The 16,302-nt window shown below is 36.1% G+C and overlaps 1 protein-coding gene across 11 annotated transcripts in view; it reads left to right on the top strand.

The window, feature by feature from the left end:
* The window catches only part of PROM1 (prominin 1), a 62,383-nt gene extending 46,081 nt beyond the window's left edge, over window positions 1-16,302 (top strand). For 5 of the 11 annotated variants that reach the window (XM_030947720.1, XM_030947715.1, XM_030947716.1 and 2 more), the window contains 16 exons: window positions 426-578; window positions 1,378-1,501; window positions 1,922-2,025; window positions 2,465-2,549; window positions 3,746-3,892; window positions 4,161-4,232; window positions 6,553-6,645; window positions 7,363-7,380; window positions 7,715-7,768; window positions 9,177-9,257; window positions 9,348-9,416; window positions 9,965-10,057; window positions 11,225-11,340; window positions 12,429-12,497; window positions 14,567-14,605; window positions 14,831-16,302. In XM_030947720.1, coding sequence (XP_030803580.1) covers window positions 426-578; window positions 1,378-1,501; window positions 1,922-2,025; window positions 2,465-2,549; window positions 3,746-3,892; window positions 4,161-4,232; window positions 6,553-6,645; window positions 7,363-7,380; window positions 7,715-7,768; window positions 9,177-9,257; window positions 9,348-9,416; window positions 9,965-10,057; window positions 11,225-11,340; window positions 12,429-12,497; window positions 14,567-14,585 — 1,297 coding nt within the window. In that variant the 3' untranslated portion in view covers window positions 14,586-14,605; window positions 14,831-16,302. Of the gene's footprint in view, window positions 1-425; window positions 579-1,377; window positions 1,502-1,921; window positions 2,026-2,464; window positions 2,550-3,745; window positions 3,893-4,160; window positions 4,233-6,552; window positions 6,646-7,362; window positions 7,381-7,714; window positions 7,769-9,176; window positions 9,258-9,347; window positions 9,417-9,964; window positions 10,058-11,224; window positions 11,341-11,765; window positions 12,498-14,566; window positions 14,606-14,830 lie in introns of all 11 variants that reach the window. The other 6 variants (XM_030947721.1, XM_030947719.1, XM_030947725.1 and 3 more) reach the window with 4 other exon arrangements.

Genomic DNA, 16,302 nt, shown 5'->3' with positions numbered 1-16,302 from the left:
TAGTAAGCCTCACAGTAACAGCAACTCTGTACTTCACGACCAATGGCCAGTCCACATTCATAAATTTCTCCACTTATTCATGAATAAATTGCTGATAAACATCTGCTTTGAATAATTGTTTGCTGCACTTGGAGCACTTGGATGCTTCAGTACAGTTCACCTGCTTTACCCAGAGAACACCTTGTTCCTGTGCTGGGTGTCCCCCAGTCCTTCAGTAGCAGCTGACTGCAATCCAGGCCTGTCAAAACAGGCTGGTCCAAAATACATGCTAGTGTGGCAAATATGTGTATCTTTGCTGACACTGGTTTCTCAAACGGAACCATGAGTGGGACATTTGGGAATATGGTATTGCATGATGTCTCCTGAAGGTCTCCAGTGTGTTCTTCATGTGAAAATAACCAAGAACTTTATCTTTTATTCCTTAGGTGGCTGGGTTGTCTCATTCTGTGCTGCATGTTGGTCCTGATTCTGGTCTTTTACTACCTTGGATTGCTGTGTGGCACCTGTGGGTATGATAAACATGCTTCTCCAACAACCAGGGGCTGTATCTCCAACACTGGAGGAAACTTTCTCATGGCGTAAGTTTCACTTACCAGAAAAAGAAAATAAGGGTAGAAAGTTGGTTTGGTTGAGTTTTTGAAGCACATAGATATGAAAAGAATTTGGTTTGTTACCTAGGTGTATGTGCTGAGAATAGAAGTAAATATTGATCTCACACACTTAACATGGAGGGACTTGGGGATTTGGAGTTTTTCTTTCATTGAGGATCAGAGCTGAAGGATAAAACCTGAATTTAACATTATAAGGCAAGTGCTGTGGCCAGTGAATTTCTGTGCAAGTCCCTTTGGAAAATGCAAAAACTGAGGAAATTCATAACTTTCTAGTAGACTTGGAACATTTGTTCAAAGTTTCAAAAAAAGCCATGCAAGGAGACAAGAAACACTTGATCTTCTGAGAGTGCTTCTGAATGTTTGGGGTTGGAAAGTGCCTAGGAGTGGTTTAATGTCATCTCTGCTGGGTGCAGGAGAAGATTGTATCTGAAAGTCTAAAACTTTTTTGAGACCACAAGAGAGTTGAATTCAAAAAAGAAAATTGTATGGTTTTGTGTCCCTTAAATGTCATTCTTAAAACAGTTTGCATGCCCAGGTGCTAATGTTTCAAATGCATTTTAGGTGAAGACTTTACAGGGCAGAAACATTTAAGATGTTTCAGAGGGCAAGAACATATTTGGAAAACAGAACTATTTCAACCATCAATAAGTTTTCATATTTCTGTCATAGCTGCTAAGTGTTAGCTTCACTGTTGCCCCAAGTATGTATATATATGTATACACAACGTGTTCTTATAAAGCAAAAACTTACTCAACTTCTTTTTCAGTGGTGTTGGATTCAGTTTTCTTTTCTCCTGGGTGCTGATGATTGTAGTGGTGCTCACTTTTGTCACAGGCGGAAATGTAGAAAAATTGGTCTGTGAGCCCTTTGAAGATAAAAATTTATTCAAGGTGAGGTTATTCATGTTATTAAACAATTAATAGAATCCCCATGACTCCCAAAGTTCTTGTTATTGTTCTGTAGGGCATTTCATTTTGATAGGACACTTAAAGTGAATTTGGATTTGGTTTTACTTGCTCCTTACAAACCAAATAGAGACATTCATCCTTTCTTGTTTAATTTGCTTTCCAGTGTTCATACTGCACCTTTTCTTCCTTTGGAGACAGATTTTTTCTGATTCAGTTGTTCCTTGGTAATGGGGAGCTTTAATATTCACTTTATGCTCCAGAGAGTTTGAATTCACTGGTTTTGTTTGTATTTTCCTTAGTGGGTGATAAGCTTAGATGTGGTTATGTGTCAGAAGACCACATATGAATAAATACATAAAGAAACTTGGAATTATAGTGACATTACTGAATTTTGTTTTCTAGGTTTTGGATACACCTTACTTACTAAATAAGCACTGGAAAAACTATCTTGCTGGCATCATCTTTAAAAATCCGAATGTTAACTTGACTTTTGAGAAAGTGTACAGGTATTAGAGTTATGAATAAGATTTAATTCAGTTCATATTTAACTATTTTTTATTTCATTCAATTTATACATACTGGTTTTGTGGTATCTTCTATGCTTCATATTTCGGGCACATCAAAATATTGCACATGTTCCAGAAGACATTCTGATTCTAGTGATTCTCAAGCAAAACCCATTTGTTCCATTTGTTCCATATATCTGAGTTACTAGAGATAGTCAGCATGCTACTGTATGACAGTATTAGTCAAGCTAATTGATAAAATGCTTTGCATCTTTCAGAAATTGTTAATCACTTCTTGACTGAGCTTCAAAAAATGTAATCAGTATTTGTTTTCTAAAGGACTGGTTTTCTTAGAATAAGAAAACATTTTTAATCATTCTGTTAATACTTGGTCCTCAAGGTGGTTCTTAGGCTGATCTGTGTATTTTTATTCTTTCAGTGATTGCAAGGAAAACAAAGGAATTTATACTTCCCTTCACCTAGAACATCTGTTTAATATCAATGAGCTTTTAAATATTAGTATGGTAAGTAAAGAAACCAGGAATGAGTGCATGATTCTGAAGGATGTTGGCTCTTGAAACGCCATATAGCATGTCTGTGTTTTTTATGGGATTTTGGTTTTTACACACAAAACATCCTACAGGGAGGCAAGAGCTGTCAAAGCTAATCTGAAGAAGTTGATTTACAAATAAGATATTTTTTACCAGTCCCAGGGCCAGGGAGGATTTTCTGATGTGCTTTTTTTTATGAGCTGATAGTAATGTTTGTTTTAATTTTGAAACTTGTGTGGAAGACTGCTTGTGGTGTTCAGTGACAGTTTTCTTTTTATATAAACACCTGTGTGTGGGTGTGTTATCCTCTGATTCCAGTGAGATTTATGTTGATCCAGGATATTATATACCTTGGTTCTAAGAATTATTCTGGTTTGGTTGGAAGTAGTTGGGGTAAAATAGTCTTTTCAGTTAAGCTGTAATGTTATATGACTGCACTGTCATTACAGGTCTGTACTAATTTTGAGGTTGCCTGTTATATCTGTCTTCATTACAGCAACCCCTTGGGGATACATGTTCCATTCTGCCAGGTGCTGTGCCCACCTAATAGATACAGTCCCTGCCCCAAATGATAGATAATGAAAATGAACAAGGCAGAGTCACTAAGAGGGAAAGTTATTTTGAGTTTCCACAATGGACTAATGGAGGAGGCTGCAAAAGAAGTCAAATTTTCAGATTCCCCAGCTATAGCTCTGCAGGCAGTGCAGGTAACATGGTTTGAGTGCAGTGCAGAAAGGTTCAGGTAACAATAAATAGCCAATCACCTTTAGTCACCACTGAAGGGATTTAGAGGAGTCTCATCCAGTCCTGTGGCAAACAGTATCTGTCCTGGCCACAACTGAGATACTGAGTTCTCTAGGTTTCCTTACTGAGGGCCAGGGGTAGAACTTAACATTCTTAAAGGATAACATTTCCTGGGGGGATGTTAGTTAAAACAGAATAGAAGGCAAATAATCTGTTGGTATGAAAGAGACAAAGGCAGGTTAGAACATGGCCTGGTGGATTCTGTTCAACTTCATTGAAGTAAACTGATATGAGCAAAAAATCAATGTGTGCTCATTCATGGAAATGAGGAGTCAGCAAAAGCACAGGATGCTTTGGGCAGGGGCTATAGCAGAATATGTGCTGGTTGCAAACTACTTTTGTACTTTCTTTTGTTTCTCTCTCAGTATACAGAAGATGTAGCACTTAAAATTGAACACATTCAGATAAACCTCAGCAAAATCATTCTGCTGGATGAAATTGGGAAGGAGAATCTTCTGAATTTCAGCTCTTCAGGAATAGATGGAATAGACTTTTCAGCATATTTGACAGAGGTGAGACTGCAGTCAACTACAGATATGACTGGGACAAAATATACAGTAAAATATTTATTTACCAATGGGCAAAACAGAAAAATCTGCTTATGTGTGAAACACCATATTTTGGGGGCTCATACAAATTGAGGAAAAAAGCACTTAAGAAGTTTAAGTTAATAAATAAAAAAATAAAGAGTAGACAGAGTAGATGATATAGTTAAATGCAAACTGTCTGTAAATAAAATAACACCATACTCCTTTTCTTACTGCTCACATCTTGTTTCAGATCAATAAAAGTGTTACCAAGGTTGATCTTCTCTCATTTGCTAATGATTTAGAAGCGAGAGCAGACCAGCTGGTAAGTCCAATTCAGCAATACAATAATACATAAAATATATAATTTATATACCACGTAAGTATAAATGCATAGAAGGTAGACTTTTTATGGGAGAATTTTTGTACTTCAAACATTTACTCACATTCTGCGATGTCATGTAAGGAAAATTATTGAAAGACAGTGTTGCATATGAACTGTATATTAAATGTTGCTAATTATTGATTTTTGTGTATTCTTTTATGCTTTGAAAATGTATTTTCTTAAATTCCACTCTTTGCTTGAGCAGTGAGGGGAATGCTCCATTTCAGTATTTCCTATTACATTTTAGGGTCCCAGTTAGAAGAAAAATTGGTTAGATGCAGAATTAATACTGTGGCAGCCTGTAAGGACTGTAATGAGAACTGGAGCTCCATTGTGGAGGGAAAATGCACAAAAGAAACTGTCTTATCTGAAGGGCTTTTTGAATGCAGGACAATGGTCAGAGGGTATTGCTACAACATGGCCCACAAATGAATCTGCAAGTGGCCCAGATCTGTGTTGACAGTGACTGTTCAGTTGATTCAGTGACTGTTCGTTATGCATGTCCAGGTCAGGTCATACTCACTTTTCAGAATGAGGGTCATGGTTTGAATGAGCCCAAGACAGATTTCCTGCGCTGCAGTGCAGGAGGAAGAGTTAAGTTGCACATGTGCAATTGCTTGGATCACTGAGGGACACAGCAGAGTGAGACCACCTTGTGTGGAATATATCAGATATCAATCCCTCTCTAATGGAGGAGGGCACTAGGGGAGGCTCCTGCTCTATTTGCTCTATGTCTTACATCATTCAGTCATGCATGTTGCTGGGTTTTTTGTTGGGTGAAGGGTTTTCCTGCCACTCATGCACTCATGTCAAGGTTAGACAGCTCTGGGTTTAAGTGAGAGCTGTGGTTCTTCAAGCATAGTTCCATAAAGAAAAGTGCATTGTGCTGGTAGGTTGCTTTCACTTTTTTTTTTGTAGAAGACTCTCAAGGAAGCTTCAGAATTAAGAATAGATCAGATAGAGTAATTTCTTCATATGAAAGAAAGAATTGTGTAAATAAGTAAATGTGTTCACTGTTACAGTGTATGTTTTTATTTCTTCCTTTAGCTGCTATTTCATGTAATCTATTAAATGTCTTTTAAAAAGAGGCCAAAACTCCAATAATACAATGTATTATAAAAGTTAGATTATTTTAAAAAGTGGTACTGGTTTCCAATGATATTTTATTATCTCAGTTTTTTACTAGTGATAGCTCTTAGAACCAATCAAAAACCCCCTAAAAACTTACGGAATTAATTAATTTTGAGTGTCTAGTTTGCATCTTTTGGCACCTGACACAAAACTGAATGTAGCTTTTTTGACTGAAAGGAGCAAATGGAATAAAACCTGGATCAAACCAAGGGGTCAGGGTATGGAGGAGGAAGCAATACAACCAACATGTGGAGTTAGGTAAATGAAGTCACTCAGTACAGGAGATGAAGCATCCTGAAACTGCTCAGTGACCCAGCTGAGTGCTCACATGAACACTTCACAGGAAGCAAACACATCTCTGAGCACTGAGGTCTGCACGTCCAAAGCAGATCTCTGAGCACTGATTGTTACACATCCAAAATGGAGTTAGCAGTGTGTATTCAGTGTGTATGCAGGAAACCAAATGGTTTTGCCACCAAAAGGAAATGGAAAATAAGTTTATATCTGAGAATAAAACCAAATCTTACAGTATTTGGCAATGGGCATGAGCTCCAGACAAGCATTTGGACTTGAAAATCAGAGCAGAAACTCACATCTGGCTGGAAGGTGGGAGCCACAAAAATAGGAAATACCCTTCACAGGTGCCTTTCCAAGTGACTGGCTGAAAATACTTAAAATTCTGTGCCCCTCATAAAGCAGAGTGTGCCTCAGGGTGATGTCCACATTTCCAAACCAAAAGCAAGTACCCATCACTGGGAGATGCTTGTCCCAGCTGGGGTGCAGTGCTGCAGGGTTCTGCAGTCAAGTTTGTGGTGAGTTCAAGGGAGATGTGCTCACTCTTCTGTATTTAAAATGACTTAGTGCATCATGTGAAAATTCTCTTCAGTTAAATCTGTCCTGATAATGTTATAGCCAGATAAGCAAGGTAGTATATCTGGTTTGGTTTCTAGGTTTGAATTATTAATACAGTGATTTTTTTTCCCCCTCTTTGTATTGAGGAACTCAGTTTGTCATACCCCATTTTTAGCATCAACTGTTCTGGAGTGGATGTGTAACTTTCATTGTTTTTTGCTTTGTTGGAAAGCTTTGAGATTATTGAACAATAGTGTGTAATTGCATTTTTTTGCAGCCAAAAGGAGCCCTGGAAAACGCCTTAAAAGGACATGCAAACAACATTCGAATGATTCATAACCAGCAAGTTGTTCCACTGGAGCAAGCTATGGTAAAACATTAAAGCAATACTGAAACATCCTTGTAGAAAATGCAAATCTCGAAATATCTTCAAGAGGTTAGAAAGCTGGACTTCTGTAAGCACAAGTTGTGTCAATGAGGAGTAATCTGGCTAAAGTATGTTTAATAAGTTAGTAAGTTTTCTTACTTAAAATGCTGTTTTATAATGCTGTCTAAAATAATGGCCTTCTCTCCATTTTTTTATATAGCTATTTGTGATTATATATGAATAGAAGAAGAAGCAGGGGAGAGCCTTACGAAACTCTTAAGCCCTAAAACCCCCATAATCACTCATTTTCTTTTTTGGCTTGTCAGTGGTCTTCAGTAATAAAAGCCATTATCACTTTGACACTATTTCTTGGAGTTAGCAATCACCTAACTGTATTGGAATTGGAAACTCCTGGGAGTAGAATGTAAAGCCAAAATCTTTTTTATTGATGCTGTGAAAGATCCAAAAGAGCTGCTTTTGCCTGATTTTGACACTTGTCTTGTGCAGTGACAAGCTGCGACTCTCCTGCATGTTAGGTGTTGCTTTTCCCTCCACATATCATGAAGACTTTTAGTTTGTCCTAGCATCTGATATTGTGTGTCTGTATCACTTACAGAAAAATACTGGGTCTTCTGGTCCACTCTGATTCTATGCTGTTCTTTCCTAATTAACTCCTAATTATTCTCATCTCTTTTTTCTTTTACAAAACTGACTGTCAAGAAATATGTTAAAGCTAGGGTAAGTGCTTTTTCCCTTCAGAAATTGCACAATATAGAATTCTCTGAACATTTGGGTCTGAGTTTAACTGTTCCATCTTCCCTCCAGTCTTACTTAATTTATTGCATCTAACTTTAGTTAAATCAGTGCTGTTGGTGAAGTACTGATTCAGTGATTAAACCCAAAATGTATTAATTTTGGTGCAGCTGTTGTTACTGTTGTATACAATGTGATGTGTAATACTAACAACAAAATAATGTGTAGAAGATCAAAGCATGAATATAAGGTTAAAACAGGTGGACTCTTACCTATAATAAGTACTTCAAGCTTTTTTTTCTTCCCTCTTTTTCAATAGAGCACTTTAAATCAGAGCATTAGGTTACTGAAGAGGACATCATCTGAACTTATGGTAAGCTTTTCTTTCTGGCAACAGGAACGTTTTTATGTTTTAAATCCTTCTGCCACATGTGCAGGGCATGTATTTTCAGTACAGTTTTCTTCTATTTCTAGCTGTTCCATTATTGCATGAGATTGTAATGCATTGAGGAAGTAATAAGGATTTAGAGCTCTCTTCTGAGTAAAGGAAAATAAAAAGAAAATTTGGGATGGTTTTGGGAATATGAATTGTAACCTGAACTGTCAGGCGATAAAGTAGGCTTCAGTACCAGTCTATATAGTGTGTTATTAATTTTTCTCAGAATGTAGGGATTTCTTTTCTAGAATCCTTGAAAGCAGAACCTTGGGGGGAACAACCACAAAACACAATGCAAAAGTATAACTGACATAAGAGAGCTGTGTGATTCACATCCTTAACCAGCTTTTGTTCCATGCCCAGCTCCCACTGGGGTCTGTTTCTTTAGGTTTTACTGGTTATGCTCCTGCTTCTGCACCATCAGCCTTGCTCTAGGATGCTGGATCTGTAGAGAGGCTTTCCCAGGGCAGCTCACATTTCCCCTCTAAGTAGTGCCTGCACCACAGTGAGACCAGCTGGCTTCACTCTGCCAGAGAGTGAGCAGCAGGGTGATTGCTTTCCTGGAAGGAAAGCTTTCAGCCACCAGCCTGCCTTGGCTGTGGTAGCAAGAATGCAGCCACTCCAGTAGCATAGTCATAGTCTCAGCAGCTTTATGGGCCATACCTACCTTAGTGCTTCCATTACAGTTTTCACCCATCCACAGCAGCAGAGCAGCTAAGTATCTATTAGAATCTGTCATTTGAAACTGGGTGAGGAGGGAAGAAGCCATGATGTAAGGTGTTGATAAGAAAGGCATGATGTTTGACTCTAAAGTATATTTAGGAAACATCTCTACATTTTCAGGCTCTGTTTACATTGTCCTTTGTGTGTGTTCTGTGAGAGAATTTATGGGGTTGTGAAAAAATATCTCGGTCCTTCAGGTAGTTAGAGGCATATTCTGGCCGTACAGAATCCTCTTCAGTCATCAAGAGTTGTTGTGATGGTACATGGCCCACTGTTCTCTTTCTGTGCAATTTGTGTGTCTGTACTGTATATATAGACATTGATTTAAGGAAAGAGAGTGGAACATAAAACCTATCCTAGTATACAAATTAGTTATGTAGGTTCCAGGAAGAGATACCACATCATAACCACTGACTCATCCTTTTTCAGAATGAGACAATATTGAGATGATCATGAATCCTTAGGCAGGCTCATGTTCTGTCTGTAAATGCATTTTTTGTCAGGTTTTGACAAGACAGTGACACTGGTTTATCAAGAGAATAGGTTCCTGGCAGTGGCCATAGAGCATTGCAACAGCCTGAAGGGGATTTGTTTATATTAAACACCATCTCTTCCTGTCCAGGTTAAGGTGAAAAATGTCATTAGTGCTGTTAATGCTGCCCAGGATCTCATAAATAACAATGCTTCCCAAGTTATTGTCCAGGTAAGCTCCATTTGATTAAAGTACATTTTAATTTATGATGTCACAGAGCTAGAGGTTAATTTGCCTTTGTTCTCTTTGATCTGGTCCTAGGAGACAAAAAAGTACATGGACACCATAATTGGCTACTTTGAGCAGTACACTGAGTGGGTCAAGGAGTCGGTAAGGTGCATTTACTTTATTGAGAGAAGCTGTGCTTAAAAATAAGAAAGCTAAACAGTATATTAGTAATAAAATCAATAATAATGATGACAATAATAATAATGTTACTTTGATAGTGTGTTTTATCATTTCGGGTTTTAATACATTTGTACTTACTGTGAGTGGGAAAATCAGTCTCCTATAGTTTTGTTGCATTTACAGGATGGAAATGATGAGTTGTGTTGGTTGGAATGAAGTGCAAATTTAATGGTATCATTTTCAGGGCTAGCCTGAAATCTACCATTTTTGCCAGTACTTCACTCAACCTGACCCTGCATAGTTCAAATTGATGTTGTTAGTGTCTTGTTTTATTTTGCTCTCTTCAGCTGCAGCCTTTGAGAAAGTAAGCTGATGTTTAAAAGACTTTCAGTTGGTAGCATATCCTACTGTTATTTATTTTGAATTTGGATAGGGTAAGACATAACAATTTAGTACACTATACCTTAAGAAAGTTTAGAGATTATTTTATTCTGTTAGATACTTAAAACTGTAATTTAATTTTTTTTCAGATATCAATGGAAGTAGCTGCATGCAAGCCTATTGCCAATGTGATAGATACAGCAGTAGATATTTTTTTATGCAGCTACATAGCTGATTCTGTGGTAAGAAACATTTTTTTACTCAGAATTGAGGCATCAAGGGGAAAATTCTTTCAATATACATCTGTGTTTAATTATTCTGGCTCAACTATTCCAAAGTAAGATAATAAAATATCACACAAAAAGTTATGCAAGGAGAATGTTCAAGTCCAAAGACAAACCAGTGCTGGACTTTCTGAATTTTCAGTAAACTTAAGCTTCTATTAGCAAGAATTCTGTAAAAGTAACAGATTCTGAAACACATTGAAATGGAAAATGGAAAAGCATAAAGATCTGAAGCTTCATCTGTAATTGTTGCTAACTTACAAGGGTGAGGTGTGGGCAGGAAGCAAGTAGAAAATACCAAGCAAAAACTTTTTCAGGTATCTTTCCTGAAATCTAGAAAAACTGAATAAGTTTTTATCTCTAGACTTGTAGCAGACAGATCTTGATTAATTTCTGTATGTTGGAGACACTGGGCGTGATTTGTAGCAGGATAGAAGGGAAATACTGGCTTTTTCATCTTGATAAAAGGACTTGGAAAGAAGACAGCTTATATTAAAAGTAAAGTAAGACACCATGTGCCTGGGAGGTACCTAAAAGGCCTCCTAAACTACTTAGCTTTATGGCACTTTAATCAGATCCTAATCCCACTACTAGTAATACATGTAATCAGCCAAAGCCAAAACACTCTGGCCTTGGTAATGCTCAACTGTGAAATGTGTAATTTTGGTAATGCTTAACCATGAAAACCTCCCAGTCTATGTTATACTTATTGATTAGCTCAGAGCTTACAGAGCTTCTGTTCTCCTTTGTGGAGCCATTACCCCTCTGGTGAGAGATGGGCCATGATTTCCCTGATGGTAAACCTTAGCTGAGTCACTTGGAAGTCAAAATGCCTCCAGCCAATACAAATCAAATTTGAAAAATCATAATTTTAACACCAGGTGATAACTCAGTTCAACTGTATAATAATGAAATTAGTTACACAAACAGGGCTGCAGTTTGCAAGTTATGAAGCACCATAAGAAAGTGCTGGACACTCATATTTTGACAAAAATTTGCAAGAACTAATTTCTGCTGTGTTCTTTTGGTAACAATGGTTAGAATATCAGGCAGGGGTTCAGTACTTTCCTGATTAGTTTTCTCCATGACCTTTTTTCCTTGATTTTTCTATTGCTTTTATTTCAGAATACCTTCTGGTTTGGTTTGGGAGGCTCTTCAATGTTTCTAATTCCTGCCATAATTTTTGCTGTAAAACTCTCTAAATACTATCGTAGGATGGATACAGAGGATGTTTATGATGAGTAAGTACATATTGCAAAATAAACTAAATGGCAAATGGATTAAAATGTTTTTTCTAGTGTTTCATGTGAAGGCTCTGTATTTCTTAAACCTGTGCTGCCAGATTAGAACTGCATGTTCATATGTAATGCTGCAGGTTTGGGTCAGTGCCTGCAAAGTGCTTCCTTCAGGTGGCCTTTGGTAGCCTTGACTTGCCATGAATGCAGATAGTGCTGGCTCTGACTTTGACAATCTTATGCCAGAATGAGGTCTTCAGAGCTTTGTGAGCAGCATTTATGTAAATAATTCCAAATGTGCAAGTTATTAGCTTTGCTAAGTAACCTGTTAAAGTGAATTGTGCCTGATTTGTAGTCTCCTTTAGTTATTAATTATTTGCTTTCTTGCTGTCTTAGTTATTCCTAACCAGTCTCTCCTTTTTCAATTGCAGTTCCTCTGTCTCAGGGACTTGGCATTTTACTTTATGATAACTATTCTTACGTATTTTCCTGTCAGTTTTTTTACTGTTTTCTTTTCTGCTCCTTGTTTTGCTCATTGTTCAGTTAGTCTGTGCACTGCATTTCTCCCATTTCACAGTGGTTGTTTATCATTGCACATTCACAAGTCAGTAGAGCAGAAAACAGGCATGTACAGCTGAAATTACTCACTTATTAGAGTCTAGTTAATCACTCCTCCTTTTCTGTGTTTTTGGTTTCAAAAATATACCCAGGAAAACGTAAGACTTTTGCTGATATTTGTTGAAATTATTTTATTAATATGGGAGGGTTTGTATTTTTAATGTAACTTGTTACTTCAAAAGAGGTAACATGTTCTGTTTCTCCAGACTTGATAGATTATATTAGAGTCTCCAACTCAACAAGAATAGAAAAATAATTAATTGATTTTTGGAAAATATAAAAATACTATAAAATGTAAAGTTATAATTATACCATAACTCTTGAATGTTACAAAGAAAAAGTTATATTCTATTGTACAGACACAGTTTATCTTTGCATATAATACCATCATCCATGTACATGTCTTAGAAGCCATATTGTACATAGTGCATCTTATAGTTAACATGGTCTTTCTTGGTGTATTTATTTTATTACAGTACGGAAAATGGTAATAATGGTTATCATAAAGAGCATTTATATGGTATACACAATCCTGTTTTTACAAGGTAAACCAAGTCTGAAACTGCATGCCTTCATGTGTCCTTACTTCAGCTTCTCTTTTTAATCACATTTCCAATTTTCACCATGCTTTAAAGTGAATCTCTTAATTCTGTGGGGATTTTTTGCATGATTTTTCACTATAGCAAATGCTGTATAATGTATATTTCTGAAATATTCTTTACATAACATCAGGCATAGAAGTACTTTCCTGCAATTTAAAAAAGTAATTGGTAAATTTGATCTTAAAATCCATGTAATCAGGTATTTAGTCAGCACAGTGGTTGGTCCTAAATTGACAGACCTATTAAAATGCTCTGATAGCAGATGAAAGAGATAGGATGGAAATGCATTCTGAGTAGTTTTATTTTTAAATGGTGAGAAGAGATTTCCTGTGTAAAAGGCAAGTATTCCAGGTACACAGGAAGCATGAACATAGAAAATGGGCGTTTGTGCATGGATAGGACTAGAATGTAGAAGAAGCTCGGGTTGTGTTCAAAAAAAGGAGGATGTTTGGGTTATTTTCTGCCTCTGCAGCCTCTGTGCTGTAAAACATGAGCTAGTTCTAAGACTCAGTTTCCAGGGGGATAATACTCTATATCCCACAACTTCCTTATTTGGTTTTGCAAAATTTGCAAGTTGCTTAAGAACAGTTTAAATTTATGATTGAAATCTGTAGCTCACTGTGCCTTATTTTGCAACTTCATGACTGAAGGTATAGGTTGAGTATTTACAGAGAAGATACCACTACACTTTAAATAACAGGTGAATAGAGAGAGCACGAAGTTTGGGTCTTGACAGAGTTCATGGTTACATCTGCTGATGATCATGGTAATGAGGATGGCTATTATTATTATTATTATTTAGGACTGTATTTTACAATAATTATTTACTGACCAAATCTTCATTCCATATCTCCTTCTGAAAGAAGTCTTTATATAACAATATTTTTAGTGATATTTATGAACACAATTGTTGTGTTCTGTTCTGCAGCTTAAGGGTGCTTACTCCCCAGATTAACTGATGAGGAATTTAAGTCTGAAAAACTCTCCACTGGCATATCTAAGGACTTGCCAGTTTTAAGGACTTTCAATATTTTACACAAGAGAAAATTAATAATTTCCCAGGCCTCAGAATTCCTTCTCTGATCTTTGAATCTTTAATATGACTGTTAATATTCTTGAGGTTCATAGCATGTTTTCTTACAATATTTCAGTCACTGGTAAATAGTTTAATTCAGCGTTGCTGAACAACCTAAAAATTACTAGCATAAAATAGTCTTTTACATAAAGATCCATCAGTGCAGTCCTGACTTATTTTGATAAAATGCTAAAATTTAAAGATTCAGTTTGATGCAGTGCTGTCTTCTGATGTGCTAATTTGAGGTAATTTGAAAAACTGCTAATTATAGCATACATGCTTTGAATTTCTCAGTGTGGCATTCCCATATGAATAAAATCAAATTTCAGCATACTCTTTGCTTTTATGCTATACTTGATTTTTCTGATTTCCTACAAATTATTTTTGGATATACTTTGAAAGACATTACTTTGATTAGATCTCTGTACACCTATACTTTTGCAGGTTTAAGGAATGCCATAGGGTTGGACTTGGGGTTTTTTTGTCCTTCAAAATCAGCTGGAAAATTTTGCTGAAAAGAGATGCAAATATTTTTGTAACACTAAGATATCTAAGTACAAGTAAGAGCTGCATGAGGTATATGTGTCTCACACAGGTATTTTTATATACATGTCAAAGACACAACCTCAAATGCAGCCAGCATTTTTGTGAGAGCAAAATGTGAGGCTGGATTAAATTTACAAAAGAGGGGTGTTGAATAGGCAATCCATTTATTTCTACAATGAAACAAAAATAACCTGAGAGGTTGGTGGAGAAAACCATTAATCTATTTCATCGTGTTTGAAAAATACTTGATTAAATGAGTTAAACATTGAGACCATCTTAGGCCAACTGAGCTTCTCTCACTTAAGTTAGACACAGTTTTTCTGTTCCATTTGTGGACAAAAGAAAATAATGGGTTTATTTTATGGGTTTTTTTCTTCTTTTTCTCATGTAGCTCTGTGGAACAGTGGTAACACATTGGAAATGTTGAGGGGTAAGTAATAAACTTAAATCAATTCTAGACCTATTACAACTTTACTATTTTAGGAAGGCTGCTCTGATTGCTGCAACAGGAGTATGCTGTGAGGTCTAAAACCAAAAAAAGTTATTCAGTCATGCTGATGTTTGTATTAAAATCTATCCCTTCATTCAGTTTAAATTACATTAAAATTCAGTCTTTATAAATTTTTTCCTGATTTTTTTTTGTTCTTATTTCCAGGCTATATAAATGAGGCTCAAGACTCTTCTATTGGAGTACATAATTGTTCTTCCAAGGGTGTTGGCATTTCCATTCATCTGACAGATCCTGAGCCACTTGTTTTATGTCAGCTGTACTGTAAATCCCAAATGTACTATTGAATGTTATGCCATAAACTACTGTACAGAATATTTTGTGATCAGGGCACTGCCTCTCAAATACCACTGTTCAAGGCTTGGATTAACATGGTTTTTTGGTTTTTTACTTTTTTACACTGGGCTTTCTACCTTACATCACAGTATATAAATTAATTAGATTAACAGCCTTTGCCTAGGAATTCTCTTAAAATTGTTCAAGTTCTTATCTTAAATTGTTGATTTGTGTTAAATACAGTACATACACGTTTACATAAAAATACATTTTGTATACCAGAGACTTTTGTATATACATTTTTCTTAAAACTTCTAAGTGTTTAGTTAAGATTTTAATATTGTATTATACTCTTCACAAATGAATTTACCAGCATGATCAGTGTTGCTATTTGGTGCTCTTGAATGACTACATTGGACTAAATTTGGATTGTAATGGGGTCCACAGTGTCTCTTTGTGTGTCTGAGAAGCTCAGTTGTAGTTTTGTCAGTTTTTTTCTTTTCTTCTCTTTTCTTTTTTTTTTCTTTTCTTAATTATTTAATATTTAGTGGGTTTTGCTGTATAGACCTGAAAGGGACTTTTTGGAGAAGTTTGTTTTTAAACTTTGGGTGGGAGGGTTGGGGGTGTGTGGGATGCATAATATAGTGAAAAAGCTAAGCTTTCTAGAGTTCAGTAGTACTCAAAAAGAGCATGAGGGATGTCCTATGTTGGCAATTTTTGGAATGCTTTACATTCTCTAACTTCCTTTTCTTCTTTCACGCCCACTTCTGTAATGTCCTTAATAGTATCACTGTGGCTCTTTTGGAGGCAGTGGTAGTATTTTTGCTAAATAATACTATACTGTGATTTACAATATTGAAATTCAAATCTGTTTAGCAATTGGAGTTAACATTTGTACTGTTAGAGTTATTTCACTGAATTTAGGCATATGGTTGAATTGCTGAATTAGTTAACAGTAGACTTTATCAACAAGGCCAAAACTCTTACCAGTGTAAAACCTTCCGGCAGGTGAAATAGTCAATATATTGATCTAAAATAGTACCTCTTCATCTATCAGTATTGTTAACTTTGTTTCAAACAGGGTTCACTGTCTTGAAGTAGAGATAATCCTGTACGTCATTATTATAATTCTAAAGAAATGCTGAAAAATGATACCAGTCTCTAATCCGGAATAACCTTAAATTTTTCATTTTTGTCATAAATGGAAACATTTCTAATTGACAGTATGTAGCATATGTGTATATGTAATGTTCAGAATTGCAGATTTTTAAAAGTTTCTATTTTTAATTTGAGAAAATATTCCCAGTTCATTTAAATAAAAAGGATCTTGCTTAACTACCTTA

The sequence above is a fragment of the Camarhynchus parvulus genome, chromosome 4 (genome assembly GCF_901933205.1).
Source record: "Camarhynchus parvulus chromosome 4, STF_HiC, whole genome shotgun sequence".
Taxonomy (NCBI): Eukaryota; Metazoa; Chordata; class Aves; order Passeriformes; family Thraupidae; genus Camarhynchus; species Camarhynchus parvulus.
Note: the sequence above shows the minus strand (reverse complement) of the source record. Positions and strands in the feature narration are given on the sequence as shown.